We start from the raw sequence: 19,904 nt of genomic DNA, 5'->3' as shown, positions 1-19,904 counted from the left end.
TGTGGAGATTCCTCAATGCATAAAGGAGCCCCAAGTAGTCAAAGATCATCAGAGATTTGCAAAAAGGATCATCAGGAAACAGAATATTCACTCATTCCAACTGGAGCTTATTCAGACATGAAGACAGAGCATGTTTGAAATTTCAAGTTACGTTGATCAGAAAAAAAGAGGATTCCCTCTAAAATTTAGCTGTAAATATGCGGCGTATGCACATATTCATCCTAAAAATCACTTTTTCTATTGGTATAAAAGTATCACGATAGTCAGGCGTCAAATACTTCCAGAACAAACGTGTGATATCTCCATCTCAGCCGCAGGTGTCCAGACTCCCATCCCCGACACAGCAGGGAAAACCCGCCCAGTGCTCGGAACGCGTCACGACCAGGAGCAGCGCTCACCGCGATCCCCGGAGCGCTGGCAGCGGCTGGAGCCAGCACTTCAACCCCGGAGCGGCACGAGGGGCGCAAAGCCACGTTTCCGGCGTACCAACGTGGGCCTCTCCACGTGCTGGCTGCAGCAGGGGCCAGGGACGTTACCGAGTGGGGGTTGTGGGAGGCGGCGCCCGGGGGGCACGCCGCATGCCCCGGGCCTCGTGAGCCTCGTGGCCGCGCCAGCAGCTGACCCGGAGCAGGCCAGCCTCGTGGCGGAGCTGCTACCACGCCCGTCTCACCACGCTCAATGGAGTAAGGTGCAGACGACACAGCGCATATTCAAGCAGCAACACATAAAAAGAGGATGTCGTAACCACGCGTGTTTTAGCTCGGGAATGCGGTTGCTTCATCATTTAAAAACAATCAGTCCAATTTACTGTATTACAACAGAACACAAAGGGGAAAAACACGATCGTATGACGGATCAGTGGCAAGAAACCCCTCACTCGTGGCCCAACTAGGAAGACAAGGGAGCCTCTTGTCTGAGAAGGGCCGTGCTCACCCCGGGGCAGGACGACGGCCTTCGTAGCCTCTCCCGGAAGCCGCACCCTAACGGTTTCCTCACTCAGGCCTGTGATCCACCCAGAACCGACTTTTGTGTATTCTACGAGGAAGGGTTCGGGCTCACTTACACTCATCCAAATCCTCAGTTGTTCCAAAACATGTGTCAAAAACACGGTTTCTTTCTCTATTCAGTGGACTTGGTGACATGGGTCTATTTCTCATTTTTTTTTTTTTCCAGTTTTGCTGTTTTTGTTGTTTTGCTTCTCTCTGGTGGTTTCTCTGGATGCCAGTACACGTCTTTTTTTTTTTTTTTAATGGCATTTTCTGTAGGTTTTTTTTTTTTTTAAGATTTTATTTATTCATGACACACACACACACACATACACACACACACAGAGGCAGAGACACAGGCAGAGGGAGAAGCAGGCCCCCTGCAGGGAGCCCGATGCGGGACTCGATCCCAGGACTCCAGGATCAGACCCCGGGCTGCCCGGTACACATTGTCTTGACTAGCACATCTTCACAGGCAGTTTCAGCATCAGGGAGCTAAGTCCTCTGACACCCTTCTCTTTCAAGACCGGTTATTCTTTTCTGCAATTCCCTAACAACTCTAGAAGCGTTTTGTCAATTTCTTCCAGAAAAGCCTTCTTAAATTTTGATTGGGACTGATCAGTTTTGGGGGAAAAAAGTCATCTGAAAAATACTGACTCACTGGTGAAGCACCTGCCTTCAGTTCAGGTCACGATTCCAGGGTCTGGGGGTCAAGCCCCGTGTTGGGGTCCCTGCTCAGCAGTGAGTCTGCTTCTCCCTCTGCCTGCCCCTCCCCCGCTAATAAGTAAATCTTAAAAAAAAAATATGGACTCATTTACTCCATAACATGACACGTCCATTCCCACTCTTGGTGACCATGAACGAAGCTGCTGTTCACATGTGTGTGTCGGCCCCTGGGGAGGTGTGTGCTTTCATTTCTCATACGTTAACACCCAGGAGAGCACCGCTCAGTCATGTGGCAAGTCCACGTTCAACAGTACAAGAAGTTCACAAACTGTCTCCAAAGTTGTTGCGCTATCCCACATCCCAGAGTGACGAGGCTTCAGAAACTGCTCGGACCCCACCTGACATGGGATCAGCAGTCTGTCTCTCTCGCTTATTAGTAGTCGGGGTCACTAGGAGTTTACCAAATTTATTACTTTTGTAAAGAATTACCTTTTCACCATATTGAGTTTTCCATTGGTCTGTTTTCTACTTAACTCATTTCCACATTTATTTTTATTTTCAACTTTGGGTCTTAATTTTTTTCCTTTTTCCTAGATTTTTTTTTTTTTTTGAGGTGGAAGCTTAAATAGATTTTACACTTGCGGGCAGCCCCAGTGGCGCAGCGGTTTGGCACTGCCTGCAGCCCAGGGCATGATCCTGGAGACCCGGGATCGAGTTCCGCGTCGGGCTCCCTGCATGGAGCCTGCTTCTTCCTCTGCCTGGGTCTCTCTCTCTGTGAATGAATAAATAAATCTTAAAAAAAAAAAAAAAAGATTTTACACTCGCCTCTTTCCTAATACAAACATTTATGGCCGAGCGCTGCTTTACATGCAACCAACAAAATTTGATACACTGTGTCTTAACAATCTTTTAAAAGTATTTTCTCATCTTCCTCATGATTTCTTGTTTTATTCATGGGTTATTCAGAAATGTGTTGCTTAATTCTCAAATATTTAGGGATTTTCTGGTCATTTTCCTGTTATTATTAGCATATTTACAGTATACTGTGTGACTGTGGTCACTTATTACTCATTGAAAACTGTTCCATAGTCTTTCTTGGGAATTGTTCATGTTTGAGAAAAATGTCAACTCTGCATCGGCTGGCGTCTGAGTGTGCTTGGGTAGCCACCACAGAATACACAGACCATGTGCCTTAACGGAAACTTACTTCCTCACGGTTCCAGAAGCTGGAGGTCTGCAACCAAGGATCCGGCCCGCGTGGGCTCCGGTGAGCACCCCGTCCTGGGCTTGCTGACCGCTGCCTCCCTCGCCGTGTGAGCTCGGGGAGCGCAAGCCCTCATTTCCCTCCCTCTTCTCATCACGACACCAGGACTATCAGATTAGGTCCCCACCTCCAGGACCTCTCTCAACCTTTATTACATTTTCACGGGTGCTGCGTCTCCAGTCACAGCGCGGGTAAGGCTTTAAGATACGGCTTTTTCAGGGATGCGATCCAGGCCCAGCCGTAGGGTGTCTGTGAGGGTCAGTTACATCAAGTGGGACCACCTGCTGCTAAAGCCTCTGTGCTCTTTTTCTTACTTATTTTATCAGTTACAGGGAGAGACGTTAAAGTCTCCAACTAGCACTATGATTTGGTCTTTTTTCCATTTAATTCTGTCAGTGTTGCTCACAAGCTTTGAAGCTCAGTTTTTAGGTGCATCTGCATTCAGGACTTTCACGTTTTACAGTGAACTGCACCCCTAATCATCATGAAGCGGACACCCTCGCTTTCGGGGTCTGTAACAGCACGCCAGTCGTCTTCTCTCACCTCGTGTTTATGTTCAACACATCGACACCCTCGCAGCTACGGGGTCTCTCCTCCAACTGCACGGAGCTCAATCTCTTCAGCCTCCCATCTCTGCCTTTTAATTGGCCTGTTTGTTCATTTACTTTAACTGTGGATGCGACTGGCCGTGTATTTGTCCCTTTCGTTTGTGGTCCTTTCTTGGGGAGAGTATCTCAGTCAGTCAACCTTCTCTAGTGGCTGACGTAGAGATCAACGTGCCTCGCGATCCACCTTCACATAACGTGCCTTATTAACCAGCAGCAGCATTTTTCCATCTGCCTCCGTCCACCCTGAGGTTCATCACTTCGGGCGCCACAGCCACTCAGGCCACAAATGCCTCAATGGTCTTTTTCCACTTCGAATAATTAATAGGCTTTAAAGAAATTTAAATTATTTACCTACCTATACATTGATAGAAAAAAATTCCAAACGTTCCCTTGGATTTACCTTCTCTCTAGCATTCTTGGCTTCTTCCTACAGACCCGAGCTGCCTCACCACCATCCTCTGACCACGCGGCTCAGCTCCTCTCAGAGACCTGCTGCGGTCCACGCACTCTAGGCGTCGCTCCGCTGTCCTCTGCGTCTGTTGTGTCGGTTGTGTGCACTGTCCTTTCTCCTCTGCACGTCGTCTATATAGGCAGGTGGCTGCTTTAGGACCACCTCTAATTTGGCTCCCAGCATCTGGATGAGGACGCGCCCAGGTGTGCTGGCATCTGTTCCGCTCGGCCCTCACAGGGATGTCGAGTCTGCAGGCTGCTCGCTCCCATCAGTCCTCCCTCAGGTCTCACATTGTTCTTCGTCTCTGTCCCCTTACCCTCCTGTTCTGGGATCCCGTTCTGGGATGTGATACGGCCCCAGGGACTGCACAGACTGCTCCACTGCTCTCCTTGTGTGTGTTTGCAGAGCTTCCACTGATGGGGCTGGAAGTTTGCTCCCGGCTGCATCCAGTATCTCTTTGGAACCACGAGCAATCTTCTGTGTCTGTGGCTTTTGTTTCTAGCATTTCGATATGGTTCTTTCTTGTACTTGTGACCTTTGTGTGACGTCCTCCAGCTTTTCATGCAAAGCGCATGCCTTTTCACCCGCACTCTTTAACTTACGTCTCGTAGTTGCCTCGGAGTCTCTGCTAACTCCAGCATGTGTCCTACGGACGGCTTCTACATCCTCCTCGGGCCCCATATTACATGTCCTTTTCTCTCTGTAGGTCTTTGAGCTTTTCACTGTGTGACAAACACGGTTTCAAAGACCTGGGGAGACAGAAGTAGAAAGCCCGCACGCCCCACAATAGGCACATCCTTCTCTGGTCTCGCTCATGGTCTTGGGGACCTGTGCCATCTGCAGGGGTCTGGGCTCTTCAATGGCTCCACTGAGATGCCACTCGAGGCTGGCCTCATGGCTGGGGGCAGGACCAGGAGCGTGGATCTGAGAGTCTGGACACCAGCTTTCTGCTGGACAAGGCGGTCCTCCCTTCCCTCCAGCCTCACTGCAGCCTTCTCCCTCCCAGAGCCAATGCCCAGCCTGTGGAGGCCAACATGCAGCACGTGGTGAAGGCCCAGGGGCCTGGGACACACGTGCTCAGACCTCTTGCCCCACCTCTGTCCCTGGGGCGCAAGGGGGGCCACCTGGGGCTGCCTGGAAGGAGCCACCCAGCATTCCTGGTCTCTGCTCAGCCCTAAGCACCTCTGCCTTCTACCCACTGATGCCCAGTCCCTCGGAGGGAATGGTTTCTCCTCCAGGGCCCCCTGACGCTGCAGACGCCCATTGTTTTGTTTCCTAGAGTCCTAAAGATCGTCAGGTGATTCTCACGGCTCTCCTGCCACCACCAGCATCTGCACGCTCCCCTCTGGACAGGTGGGGGCGCTGGGCAGGGATGCTGAAGGACGGGATTTCCACCCACCCTGCTACGCTGTGTGCCGTATGGTTTGGATGGTCTCTACGGTGAGTCCCTCCAGCTGCCCCTCGGGCAGGATGAAGACAACAGGGGCTCTTCTCCCCACAGATGACTTGAGCTCACGGAGACGCCTGTGCATCTTCAGCTGACAGGTCTGAAAACCTGTGACTTGTGTATTAAGCAGACTGTTTTCATGGTCCGGCTTGGAACAATCCTGTGATTTATTCAGCCTAATGAGAAAATGAAGTCCATAATCCATTTTAATAAATGTAGTTTCTCACTAACGTCAGTCAGCTGGTTTCTGTGGTTGTAAGTAAGCACCTCGACTGAGAGACATCAGTAACAGGAGTGGTGGCAGTGACACACTGTCCAGGAAATAAGAGGGTCTGGTAGGTGCCAAGGCCAGTGAAAATCCAGCTCGTAAGCTGGGCCAGTCCATGCCATGTACCGACCAACTGGTTAATTCCCAGACTTTCATGGGGGTCAGCAAACCATGTGCAGAGAAGGAGCCTGCCTGTTTCTGCAGTTTCCTAGGAACACAGCCATGACCGGGGCTCACTCCCCACCTGCTTCTGCTCTGAGCCACACACGCAGGGCCGAGTGATGCTGGGAGGCACGCGGACCGTGGGCCCAGGTGGCTCGCTCAGCCCCTCTGCACAAAGTGCCAGCGAAGCCTTCGGTTCAGGGGGCTGCTCACGGCCTGCAAGGCGTAGCGCAGGTGGCCTGGGAGGCGGGGCGAGTCTGCAAGAGCCGCTCAAGTCCAAGACCAACGAGAAGCTCAGACGCCTGTGCTCTTCTTTGCTCAAGGTGCAGACTATACAACTCGCGGACTTCCTGTGGCTGATGAGGAATCAGCCCAAGCAGTGAACCCTGCCTGGGAAGCCTGCGGTTTCAGCCCCAGGGGCTCAGCTCACCTCGGTCTCCCGGGACCCCAAGCCCATCCTGTTACTCCCAGGGCCCTGAAATGTCCAGACGGGGAGATGCTGAGGCTCTTCACCGTGGTGACCCCGCGCTGGGCACACACCTGTTCCCCTGGCCACACAGGGATGGGGAACATGCCTCCCCTCCCCCGCGCCCCCGGGTCTAGAGCCCGTCTGTCCGTGGGCGTGAACGTCACGGCCCAGCCCACAGCTGACAAGGCATCACTTGAGAACGTCTGCCCCAGCAGCCAGCACAGTACATGCGGAGGCTTGAGCTCATTTCTTTGGTGGACAGAGGGTGGGCGTGTGATCGTTTCTAACCATGAGAGCTGTTAGGACAGCTGTTCCGGGGGGAGAGGCTGTCAGAACGGGACGAAGGGTATGTGTTGGTTTGGGAGCCAGGTGATGGGCTGAAGTCGCCATCGGCCATCCCTTTGGGGGCACCCAGCACCTGAACCCTATGTGGGGGATGCCCCTGCGGAGCTGTGTCGGCCACAGAGCCCTGTCCCTGTGCTGTAACTGGAGCCAGCACCGCGTCCTGCTGTCCTGACCCACCAGCCGCCCGCACCCACCAGGGGCACCAGCATGTGTGGAGGCTCCCGCTGCGGCGGAGTCTGCAGCATGGCCCGAGCAGAGTCTGAGCTGGACAGCGGGGGGGTTGGAGGGGGTGCAGCTCAGCCATACCCGCATCCTCTGGGCGTCGCGCCCTGAACCGGGCCTCCGGCTCCCCCGCGGCGTCTCCAGAAATCTCTTTATGTGTAAGTTGCCAAGGAAGCTTTCTGCCACTTGCGAATCCGAACACGAATCTGAACATCGACCAGTTTCTGGTCCCAAGACGCAGGGCCGTGACACCGCCGTTACTCTGCACCAGCCCGATGGGGCGGCCCAGCCGGAGGTGCGCGAGCTGCAGGCACTCCCGGGGGCACCGGCACTCTCCCCTCCGCCCAAAAGCAGAGGGGGAAAGGAATGGGGAGCTCTAACTAACCAAAGTGTCATAACTAGCGATTTTCTTGAGAATTTCCTAAGATTTCCATCAGCCTCTGAGCTTCCTGGTTTCTTTCTCTCCAATGATCAACGACTTCGCTTCTCATTATCGGGGGGCCGTATTTCTCTTTCACTGTGTGAGTTTTAAGATTTAAGGTTGGTTATAACTGTTACTATTGATTTAAGCTTTCCCCCCAGGTAAATTAATTGTATTTTTCTAAAATATAACAAAGATCAAAGGTTGCGCTAAGCTGACTTAAGGGAAAAGGGAAGACCTCATTTTCCCTCCTTTCTTTTGCTGATGGGGAGGACGTTCGTTTTCATTATGATGAGCTAACTTTCTGAATTGAATGCAACCATAGACCTTCCAGCTTATGCTTCTGAAGGGTAATTGTGGTTGTAGGCAGTATCTCTGTCAACGGAGGTTAATACGCATGTGACACTTCTTAATAGCACGAAGGGAAATCTATGTGAAAGTTAATTAAACTCAGAAGTCATAACTTGACCTAATGTCCACTTTTGTCAGAGATTCAACAAATACAAACTGTGTTAAAGTCATTTTTATGGTTAAAGATTCTGGGAAGTGTCATGTCTAAGTATAAAACATGGCCCCTACCTCTACATTTCTTCCTCATGTAGAGTCTCCAATAGACCAATATTTCATGTAAAATTCAAGTCAGCCCACTTAATTTTATGAGCCCATTCTTCTGCCACAGAGCTGTGACATCGACCTCAAGAGGGGTGTGTTGAAATAATTAATGTGGCAGTTCCTGCTTCAGAACGGTAAGTGGGTGAATAAATCACTCGTTTCTGAGATCGAACAGCTGAGTCAACAGCAGCACAGAAATTATGACTGTCCCAATTTCCTATTTTTATGACGGTCTCACATTTAGATTCTTATACCTGCCCACTTGCATATTTGATAACGCTACATTTGTCAATTTTCAGGATTTTCTCTACACCAGGGTTTCAGGCAGCAGCACAAGCAAGCAGCCGTCACTGTCTGAGCCGTCAGGACACCTTCCGGCATGCTGCCCACCCACACAGCACGGGCCGGACGCAGTACAGTCTCCCGCCCACAGAGACACGCGTCTTCCGGTCGCCCAATTTAGGTCGTACAAAACAGCAGGTGTGACTTAAAATCTAGAGAGAAGGAAACTGCTGAAAACCAGACTGGCTCCTCTGCTGTGTGTGGTCAACTTTGCTTAGACTGTATTCAGAAGCAGCGAAGGTTCTGCCTCCACCTCCCCACTCCGTCCAGAGGAACCTGACCTCTGCTCTGAACTCAGACTCTTCCCTCCGCAAACAGCTACCTCACCCCCATGTGCTGCAGGAGATCCAACCAGAGAACACTTCTGTTTTCAGGGCCAATGTCTTTTTCCTTTCCTGGACTGGCTACTGGCGCTAACAGTGGGCAGCAAACCCTTGCTTCTCACCAGCAGGGAAGAGCTACAAGTAACACCACAGCCCTGACTTGGTGGAGATTAGTTGCTGCCATGGACTTAACTTCACACAGGAGGCTGGACTCGTAACAAAAAATTGCCTGGTTTCCCCAAAGTGAATTGTATCTGCAGCTAACGGAATCAAATTGTGGTACTTTCACAAGGTGGACTCAGCCATGGGCAGCCATGCGAGGCCCTATCCTGGGTAGTCTGTCACCCAGCGGAGGCTCACAAGCCTCTAGAGGAACAATGACAAGCAGTGGTAGAAAGCATTAAGCAGGAGGGATGAATGCCAGCGGAATTCAGAGCAAGGAAAATACTTGTAGCCCAAGGACTTGGACCTGGAAAGAGACGCAGGATTTTGCCCTGGGAAGACGGCAAGTCCACTTCTGGCCGAGAACAGCGTGGGTCATGGTACCAGAATGTAAGAGCACCAAAGACTCTACGGTGGAGGATGGTGCTTGGTGTCAGACTGTATGAAGTCGGGAGGATGATGGCAGATTCAGAGCGACATCAATGAAAACCATTCTCGTATAGTAAAAACCAGCCCCTAACTTATCTCCACGTAACATTAAAGTCTCACGAATCAGGCACATTTCATTCCACAGTCATACCAACCTGCCCCCCAAAGACCAGGGAGCCCTCCTCCAAGTGGAAGGTGGGCCCACAACATGGTGCCCAGGCGTGACCGCGGGGCAGAGGGGAGACGCCCCTTCTCTGAACGGGGCTGCTCGAGAAGGCTGGGCAAGCCACCGGCCCACTGGGTGACCAGGATGAACAACCCTCTTGGGGAAACTGTGTGCCCACCGGCCACTTTCACATACGTTGGCAATTCTGCTAATTCTACAATGAAGGGAAACCTAAAATGTTCAGCACCTTTAAACATTTAGGGACAGTATCTGAGATGCAGTGTTATAAATTCCTGTTTTTTCGATATTTTTACATAAAGGGATTAACGGTGATTACTTCTGGGTGGATGGAATGACGGGACTTATTTATATATTATTTGTGTATATAGTTATTGGCTGCTCTGTATTTCCTGATTCGTTTTCTAAAATACTCCTTTATAAAAAAGTTCAATCTGTAAGAAATCCAGAAATAGGTTATTTCCCATATTTGTCTACACACTCATAAAGATTCAGTTTTAGTACATTTCACAAATCTTGTTAGGTATTTACTGTGGGCTGGGCCCTCTAGAAACACCTCAGGGAGCAAGAGACGTACCTTTCTGCCCTGACCGAGCACTCCACCTGCGAGTTCGCTATCACCACGCAGGTTGGAGACGTGCACGGACTGACCAGAGACTAAGGTTCTGCTGACCAGCCCTGCTCATGGCCCCTACACTTACTCACTGGCGTCACAGGCACGGCGTGGACAGGCTACCTGTGGGGGAGGTCTTCCCTGACCCCGTGTCCAAGTCGCTCTTCACCCTCCTTCTTGGCTTGTTTTACTGAGAATACTTTACACAACTACGGAAAGATACTCTGTGTTCAGTGTCCACCTCACTGATTAGAAGGAAAAGTTCAATGAGAGTAAAATTGGACTCAGGATGACATAAAGTCACTTGATGCGAGGGGTGTCCCCTGGAGCTGCTGAGGCCCCTGGAGCTGCGGGGACAGGGCTGTGCGGCTGCGGGGAGGCCCCTGGAGCTGCGGGGACAGGGCTGTGTGGTTGTGGGGTCCTTCATCAAATACAGTGCACATGCTCACTGCCCCCTCCAAGCCAGAAAGTTCCTGACCTCTGCCTCACCCCTGGTCCTGTCATCCTAGCCAGCAGCTGGAGCCTGCACGCCAGTATCATGGTGTACTTTATCTGTACTCTCAGACACATGGACGTTTCTAGCTAGTTTCAAATGCTAATCATTCAGAAAAAGGAAACTGGGTATAAATGAGTTAAGAATAAACTAAACAAGTGAAAAAACTAAAATGTACAATATTGATTAAAGATAAGGCCAAGTTTGAAAAATAGCGTCATGGCCCAGGACAGTGACATCACTTTGGATGCAGCAGAAATTTTGAAAATAAAAAAAAACCGAGATAAACCCCTTCTATAGATGATGTTTCTCACGCAACCTCATCAGATGGGTCACATCTGGGAGTCCCTTCTCCGCCCAGGTTGGCGGCGAGTCCCGGGGCCTGGAACGCCAGTGAGGACAGGGCTGCCTGGGTGCTTTCCAGGGTCACGCACAGGGTAATAGTGAGCATCTACTTCTGGGGTTGGAAACGGCGGGGGGTGTGGGTGGGGGACAGCAGGTGGGCAGGACAGAGATTGGGAGGCGACCTGTGGGTTGTGCTCGGTTCCATCACCTGCCGTGAGTGGCGTTTTTTCCTGTCACTTTGTTGGAGGAAGTCTGTAGCTGTGCCCTGGGCGGCCTGCTGCGTGTGGCTGGGGAGGGCACGTGGGGATGGCCCTGTCCATCCTCCCAGGCAGCGTCTGCCATGGATCGGGGTGCCGGTGGAAAGGGTTTGAAAGAAAGGATAGTGAAGATGGTCACGAGGGGCCAATGAAGGGAGCGTTTCCAGCCACGGCCACCGTGGCCACCTCACTGCTGGGCCCCACAGACGCCACCTGCAGCCACTATTTCTAGACTGAGCACAGCAGTGAATTCCGGGGCCGGCTGGTGCACTGGGCCTGCTGCCTACACAAGACGCTGTCTATGCTTCTTGCCACCATGAAACGTTTGTCTAGTGCAGAAGCTCTAAAAAGCCTGACTTGGGGTCTGCGCCAACTGCTACTCATGTTAAAACGTTTCAGCACAGACCAAGAACTCTGTGCACCACGGGTGCTGGTCACAGACAAATACAGACTGAAAATAAATGAAGAAAAAGAGAAGAAAACCCACCAGAGAAGTGTGACCAGTCACATGCATTGGATCATCAGGTATCCTGTAAGCATAGCCGAGCATCAGCCACGGAAATGACACTGGCTGTGCCGAGTGCCTGTCACTGAAAAGTCACTCTGACGGGCACACACCTAGATCCCTGTGACACCCACCTGCAAGCAAATCGCCAGGTTCACCCTGCAGCCGAAGGACGTGCTCACGGCCCGTGGGTGGAGACCCAGGTCCTTAAAGAGCTTGGAGAACGACTGGGTGAGCGCTATCCGAGGCCGCTCTTCCGCCACCACCACACACGTGCGCACGCGGGACAGGTCCAGTCCTCGGGCCTGGAGAGAAGGACAGCGGTAAGGTGGCAGCCTTCCAGTGACCAAGCGTGTGACCTCCTCAACCCGACGGGTACGAGCAGCACATGCGCTACCCAGACATTCGTCCCTAGGGCTGTGTGTGTCCACGGCATTAAAGTGTCCCAAGACGTCTGTGTGGAAAAAACCCTACAGGTTCCAGGGGACCAAGGGGCCCCTACAAACCCATCTAAGGTAACAGCGGGACTCAGCAGTGAGGAGGAGCAAGGTCCTGGATAAAATAAAGGACAAGGTCTGGGGAAGCAAGGAAGCTTCTGTACACACCGCTACCAACATGGGCACACGCTGGCCGGAAACAAGAGGACCTGCTTCTAACACAGAATGGAAAAGTAAACACAGGACGCCTCCCAAGTCCCACGAGACTGGAGAGCCCACGGCCAGCTCTGATGGCTGCGCGTGACCAAGCATACTCCAGGGTGCGCACCACGTTGAGTCAGCAAAGGGCAAGTCTCAGAGAGGGACCTCGGTGAGCTGAGCACCAGAGTCTGCGAAGCAGGGGGCTGGGTGGGCAGCGAGCAGGGGTCTCCAGGGATGGACACTGGCTGCAGCATCTGTTCCCCTGACCCCCTGCACTGTGGCCTGGGCTCTGGGGACGGACACTGGCTGGACCGTCTGCCCTTCCGGCCTCCTGCACCGTGGCCTGAGCTCCGGGGATGGACACCGGCTGGACCGTCTGCCCTCCTGGGCCCCTGCACCGTGGCTTGGGCTCTGGAGATGGGCACTGGCTGGACTGTCTGCCCTTCCGGCCCCCTGCACCGTGGCCTGGGCTCTGGGGACGGACAGTGGCTTCTACGCGGTACAGGGACACACAGCCGGGGGGCCTCAGGCTCGCAGAGACCCTGCACAATGTGACTCAGAGCATCACTGGGTGGCACCAAGGCTCCACTTGCGTGTCTGTGTGTTTGGGAGGCAGTGTGGCCTGGGTCTGCAGATGAGGTGCCTGGAGCCAGAGATTCTAAGTTTGGCTCCAGAATTTAGTAAATGTAAGGACCCGGAAAGGGTGCTGAATTTCTCTGTAACTTGAGAGTCTTCATCTCTAAGAACAGTGGTTTCTACGCCAGACGCCTGTTGTAAAGGTTACATGAATCAACACGTCAGCTGCTAAGAAAGCATTTGATCACGTTATTTGTGAAATATACTCATTTTATGAAATAATATAGGTGGATACAAGTAGTAATTACATCTTATATGTTTCTTTTCCTATATGTGTTTATAATTTCATGTAATCATAGATTTACGTGGCTTTAACATTATCTTCTGTTTTCTTGTTCAAGCTTAATGCACTAGGTCTAAATAGGAGAAACTTCAGGAGGTAAGCATAGCACACGAGTATCTGTATGTACGTGGAATATTTGTGCATGCGTCTACACACTCATCTACGTACATGTCATCTGCATATACACAGGGACGTATGTCTGGGTGTGCAAACAATGGACAGTAGCCAGAACGTATGCTGCGACAGGCGATAGGATTACTGCCCGCTCCTTCCCTGGATAAGGACTCTTCACCACGAAAACACGGTGATCAAAATGTTACTGGTTTAAATGGAGAAAGTGTTAATACCTTGTAGGATGCAGACCTACAAATCAGGGTCTTCAAGGAAAACAAAAATGAGAGGCTAAAATCAAGCCTATGACTTGAACACCAACATCAGAGTTGAAGGAGCTTCACTGAACAAGTGAACTCACCAACGGAAGAGCAAGCTTTTGAGGGCAGGCGAGGGAATCACGGGCATCGGGAGCACACCCCGACCTGTCACCTTTGTGGGCGATTATTCACCTTATAAAATCAAGTTTTCACTTGAAATCAGTTTTGTGAGCTCCAGGTGATAGCGGACTATCCCTCAACTCTTGTAATGACTTTAACCACGGGAGCCCCTCCCATGCCCTGGGCCGCGTGCTCCCCGGGCACCCCGAGGCCCTGGCCACAACTTACCTTGAGGGATTCCGTCTGCGAGCCCAGCCCCTTGGTACACAGCTCCATCACCGAGTAGGAGCAGAACGTGTCCCGGACTTTGTACTGGCTCACGGCAAGAAGCCACAAGGCAGGGTTGGTTTCCAGCTCAGAAGGCGGAATGAGGATGGACTGGTGGCCGGAGTACACGCTGCAGAGACAGATGGGAGGGGCTGCGTGAGGCCAGGGCCACGGGACTCCCCCGAGCCTAGGGAACGCCTGCTGCCCGCCGGCGGGAGCCCCCCAGGTTCGCAAATACAAAATCAATGTGTGTTCACGAAAACCTTCTGCAAAAACCCAAGACAACCACAGGGTCTTGTTCCACGGCTGTGTGTTTGGGCCGCGTCTGAACCCTCCAGCACTGTGAGGCTGTCAGGGGTCTCTCAAAGCTGCTGTATTTGCAAATGTGGGGAGCACGGGGATGCATTTATAAAGATGTACGTGTTCTTCAGAGGAATGTCTAACCAAGTCCTTTGTCTGTTTTTTTTTAATGTAACTGCTACACCAGCTGCGGGGCTCGACCTCACGACCCTGAGATGAGTTGCATGCTCCACCGACTGAGCCAGCCAGGCGCCCTGCCTTTTTTTTTTTTTTTTTTTAATAATTGGCTTTTACTGCATCACTGAAGGAAGAATCTTAAACTCCTATGCATTTAAACCACGTGTGAAAGTCCTCCAATGGTAGTTCGCTGCTAGAGCTGTGCACACGCACACACGTGTCTCATGTGTTGTGGTGAGACCTCGTAATGCCCTGCTGCTACTTTTGCTTCGCTGCTTTAAGCTAATATATAAGCCAGGAAAGGCAGTTAATCTGATCACCTATGAAGGAACAGAAGTAAAAGACAACATTGTACTTTACGCACTATTTACACACATGCTGTATTAAATACGCTCAAGCATCTCAAGGCTGTTACCTTCGTGCGTAACTCAAGTCCATGTAAACCAATTTCTCCTCTTAAATGAACGTACTTCCTCTGGGGAGGGGAGAGTGGGAACTTGGTTCCGCCCTTCCTTCCACTGCTCAGGGTGCCGGCTGGGCAAGGGGAAATCACACGCGGGAACTTTAGCAAGCAACCCACTGACTCTTGGGGCACGTTATGATAAACACCACTTAAAGACGCTGCTTTTGCGTCAGAAAGTGCCTCAGCCCGTCACTTTGCAGCCCTCAGATGTCCCTCGAGGAAGGACCTGGCTGTGACGCCCTGTGAGGGCTCAGGCCCCGCCGTGACTGGAGAGCTGCTGTGCACCTTCACAGGTGTGACCCCCTGCACCCCTATGCACCCTTCTGCTGCTAATGCCAGTCCTGACGGCTTTCAGAGGCTCCTGTCTCGTGTTTAAAATGATAGACATCTGCTTTCCAGGGGTCATACGCCCCCAATTTGGAATGTTTTAGGAAGAATACAGTATTTTTAGACTAATGAAAGGGGTTTGTTGGCAGATGTCTTCTCACTTGGGTTCTCAAGATGGATTCCACAAAACTCACATCCAAGACACGTGTGTAGAGGAAGACAGCAGGACACATAACCACCTTAGTCTGACCCGAGGCTAGTGCAGAGAAGCAAGCGCACGCAGCAGAGCGTGGGCATGGGCTGCGTGGCAGGGGGGGCGACGGGCACGTCTCTGCCCCACGTGTCTGCTTCCAGGACACTCTTGCTCATCTCTGCAGAATGTGACAAACACACCAAACCCCTCGCCTGGAAACACCCCACCATACATCCCTTCTCCAGACCACAAGTTCTTATACTCAGAACTGAGGTCCTCTCTGCTATTGGTCACAACCCAGACAATCGACAACCAGCGTGTGCGGAGAAAACCTAAGTGCTACTCGAGGAAGGTATCTGATAATCACGGGGGAGCTGACTTTTAAGTGGTAGTCTCCGAACAAGAATGTATGGATTTTATTTAATCCTTCAGAGTAAGGAAGTCTGAGAACAGTCTATGGGACTATCCTTTTTTTTTTTTTTTAAAGATTTTTATTCATAGAGATGCAGAGAGAGAGACAGAGAGAGACAGACAGAGAGAGGCAGAGACACAGGCAGAGGGAGAAGCAGGCTCCACGCAGAGAGCCCGAAGCGGGACTTGATCCAGGGTCTCCAGGATCATGCCCTGGGCTGCAGGCGGCGCTAAACTGCTGCACCACCGGGGCTGCTTAAGAGACTATCCTGAACTGAGAAGCGAATCAGAACCGGTCTGAGTCAAGCTGGAAGGAAAGCTGAAGAGCTCTGAGGATGCACTGCTATTCCCAGTAACGGGCAGAAAGGATGGTCGTACCCACAACTTTCGAATTTCTTTTAAAATCCTGCTGCCCCCAGAGCGGCATGCTCCAGTGGGGCCCCCGGAGAAGCCCAGCAACATACCTGATGGTTAACGCATCAAAATCAGGGAAGATCCCACTCCCAAGACCAAAATTCTGCCAGTTTTTCCCTAAGATTCGTCCTTGAGAAATGAACTTTGGTCATTAAAGATCACTTTCTACTAAGATCGTTCAAAGGCCAGCAAGCACGACAAGTCTGTCCGGGTCCCAAAGTCCCGACTCCTCTTCCCACGCTGCCTGTGAGCTGTCTGCGGCCACTGTTGCAAGCGACATCCCACCAGACAACCTTTGAGGATGAATGTAGCCTGGAGTTCGCAGTTTGTGAAAAGAAACTTTCATCCAGAAGTTCTTATATCCAGAACCTAGGTCCTTTTTTTTTTTCTTTAAAACTTTATGTATTTATTCATGAAAGATGGAGAGTGAGGCAGAGACACAGGCAGAAGGGAGAAGCAGGCTCCATGCGGGGAGCCCGACACGGGACTTGATCCCAGGACCCCGGGGTCATGCCCTGAGCCGAAGGCAGATGCTCACCCGCTGAGCCACCCGGGTGTCCCTAGGACCAAGGTCCTTAAAATCTGTTTCTATCTGATGTAGGAAGCTGGGATGTCTTATTTTGTCCTCACCCTTGAAGCATACTGTGTTATTTTCAAAGTAACCTTCTAAGAATTACACACTTGGGGGCTGAAACAAGCCAAACATCCCCCTGGCTGCACCCCTATGTCCTGGGGCCAAATGATGCCACCCTGTGTAGACCCAGAGGTCCCACGGGCCGTTCCTGGAGACAATTCCCCGGGGCCATGAGGCACAATGCTCTGTGCTGAGAGCCTCTCCCCAGCGATGGGCAGCCCCGGGGACGTGGACACTCACACACGGCTCTCCCACATGGCCCCCTGACGCACACTGAGGTTTCGTCTTGCGATCGTGGGCACCGTCTCACTGTCTGCCCCTTGCACCACAGCCTCCAGACCTCCCCCCTCAGCACACGCACACCCGCGGCTACTGTGAGTTAGAGTCCTGGGTAGCCGATGTGTTAACTCCAGCATGAAGGAGGGACAAACATGACAGAAGTTACCTCTGCTAAGCGGACATTAGAAGAACAATCTCAGGGCCAAACTGAGAGCGAATATGGGATCACGTTCCAGGCAACAGCCCAAGGTCCAACAGGCCGGCACACGACGCCCCTCATCCGTCAGTTACCCACCAGGAAGCACGTGTCCGCTCCTCAGTGAACGGATGTTATTCCACCTGTTCCGGACTCAGGGTTAATTGTACAACCTCAGGGATCCCTGGGGGGCTCAGCGGTTTGACGCCTGCCTTTGGCCCAGGGCGCGATCCTGGGGTCCCGGGATCGAGTCCCACATCAGGCTCCCGGCATGGAGCCTGTTTCTCCCTCTGCCTGTGTCTCTGCCTACGTCTATCATGAATAAACAAATAAAATATTAAAAAAGACTGTACAACCTCATTAGATCTCCCCACAGGATTTTTATCGAGGCTCACATTTATGCAGCCGCAGCTTCTCACCAAGGATTCTCACATTTCAGCACCAGGTTCCAAACACGTTTGGGGACATCTGAGCCAGTAACTTAGGGAATCAACGGGCTGGTTAAACCTTATGACATTCCTCTTGATGAGGACAATTTATCGTTTCTGTATCGTTCCAAAGGTTTTACTTTGTAAATACTATCGTAAGGAGATCCAAAATGCAGAAAATTAAATACAGAACAGTCACGACTAGCTTTCTCAAAAACATCCATCCGGATTCGCCATCTGCTTGAGCAGAACCCCTCCCACATGAAACGACTGGGGTCCCCTGCGTGGATTCAAGGCTAGAGAATGAGAGACCTGCACACACGCTCGTGAGCACCAAGTATGGTGTGCCTCACGCCCACCAACAGGATCAAGTCAACATTAAGAAAAAAATCAACAAGACTCGATCACAGAGGACAAAAAACCCGACTCACGGATTTCCTCTCCGCCCTTTCCTTGCTCACCCCAACAGATGTCCATTAATTGTTTCCTTTACTAACCAGCACCGATTTCTTGGCAATGGCTACAGACGCTTTCACTGACTAAACAACCCCACTGAGAAGCAGGTTGCTTCCACTGAAGATGATTATTTTCTGAGAATTCCTGGAACCTGAACTATTCTAGTTTAGATGCAAACTTCAGGCAGAACAACATGATTAGAAAGACATGTGGGGAGTGTTTTCTCCACGTCGGTGGCCGGCCTCTTCGTTCTCCTGATGGAGAAGTTTGTAGCGCGGGGATGCTACTCTCGTGATGTCCACCCTACCACAGACTGTGCTTTGGCGTCGTATCTAAGAAGCCCCTGCCGGTCATCCAGAACGCTCCCTTCTAGATCTGCAGTTTTACAGTTCACACTTGGGTCTATGATCCATTTGAGCTAATTTCTGTGACGACTTAAGGTCTGCGCCTACACCCGGTTTCTGGCATCTGGACGCCTGGTTTGAAGAGACCATCTTTACTGTGATGGACGGTCTCTGCTTCTCTATCAAATGTCAGTCTATCTCCAGGTTTCTGCACCACCAAGCGTGAACCCTGACGTAAATAACGGACACTGGTCCATTATGATGATGCATCAATGAGGGGCCTAGATTAAAACAAACAAAAAAAATCCCCTCGGGCGCAGGCTGATAACGGGGGAGCCCAAGCCTGTGTGGCATAGGAGGTGCATGGGAAATCTCTGTAGCTCCCACTCAATTTTGTTGCAAATTTCAAACTGTTCTGAAAAATAAAGTCTATTAAAAAAATAAAAACACAGCTGACTAGGAAGGAAAAAAGGACATTTGGATGAAATAAAATTTCACACTCGTAATTTAGTGATTCCAGATTATGAACCAGAGAAAATACACAAAATACCGGAAACTATCAGAACTTGGGCACTCTGAGCAAGGCAGGTGCACGGGTCGCGAAGGCACGTGTCACTGTCTCGACTTGCCACCTCAGAACCCCATGACAGGCTGCGCTCACCTTCTGTAGGGTGCACACACCACAAAATCCACTCCGTGGGAAGCACAGAACCGAAAGGCTTTCACTATGTTCGCAGAGCCGCATCGCACCCGCCCGACGCCCAGTCCTGGGGGCACCTGTGCACTCCAGCCCCAACCAACCACTGCTCTACTTCCCGTCTGTAGCTTTGCTTTCCCAGATGTTTCACAGAAATAGCTCATATGATACAATCACAAACGTGTGGGTCCTTTGAGTGGCTTCTTTCTTGTAGTGTGATGTCCAGAGTTTATCCACGCTGGAGCTGTATCCACCGTAAGGACGTGCACATACACGGTTTACCCTTTCACCAGCTGGCGCACATGTGGATTATCTTTCTTGTTTTTGCAAAGGCTGCTACGGACCTTTCACACATCACATTTTTGGGTGTTTTCCCTTTGTTCTGGCAGATGCCGAGGAGTGGCGTTGCTGGGTCGTACTGTGCATTTAATTTTTAAGAACATGCCAGACTGTGGTTTCACCATCTTACATTCCTGTCAAAGATGTAGGGGAACTTCAGTTTCTGCACATCCTTGGTTACTGTTGCCTTGTGGTGTCGTTTCGAAACCAGAAAATGCAAGTTCTCCAACCTTATTTTCTGGGGTTTGTGGTTGTATCTGTTCAGTGAGTATGAAGTGTTATCTCACTACTTTAGTTTGCCTTTCCCTAAATGAATAAGCAACTTCATGTGCTAATTGGTTACACGGGATTTTTGGT

The 19,904-nt window shown here is 51.2% G+C and overlaps 1 protein-coding gene across 2 annotated transcripts in view; it reads right to left on the bottom strand.

The window, feature by feature from the left end:
* Nucleotides 1-19,904, bottom strand: part of DIP2C (disco interacting protein 2 homolog C) — a 251,648-nt gene that overhangs the window by 25,255 nt on the left and 206,489 nt on the right. For both annotated transcript variants that reach the window (XM_038530233.1, XM_038530232.1), the window contains 2 exons: nucleotides 13,851-14,019; nucleotides 11,709-11,879 (listed from right to left, as the gene is read on the bottom strand). In XM_038530233.1, coding sequence (XP_038386161.1) covers nucleotides 11,709-11,879; nucleotides 13,851-14,019 — 340 coding nt within the window. The remainder of the gene's footprint in view (nucleotides 1-11,708; nucleotides 11,880-13,850; nucleotides 14,020-19,904) is intronic.

This window comes from Canis lupus, chromosome 2 (genome assembly GCF_011100685.1).
Source record: "Canis lupus familiaris isolate Mischka breed German Shepherd chromosome 2, alternate assembly UU_Cfam_GSD_1.0, whole genome shotgun sequence".
NCBI classification, from domain to species: domain Eukaryota; kingdom Metazoa; phylum Chordata; class Mammalia; order Carnivora; family Canidae; genus Canis; species Canis lupus.
Note: the sequence above shows the minus strand (reverse complement) of the source record. Positions and strands in the feature narration are given on the sequence as shown.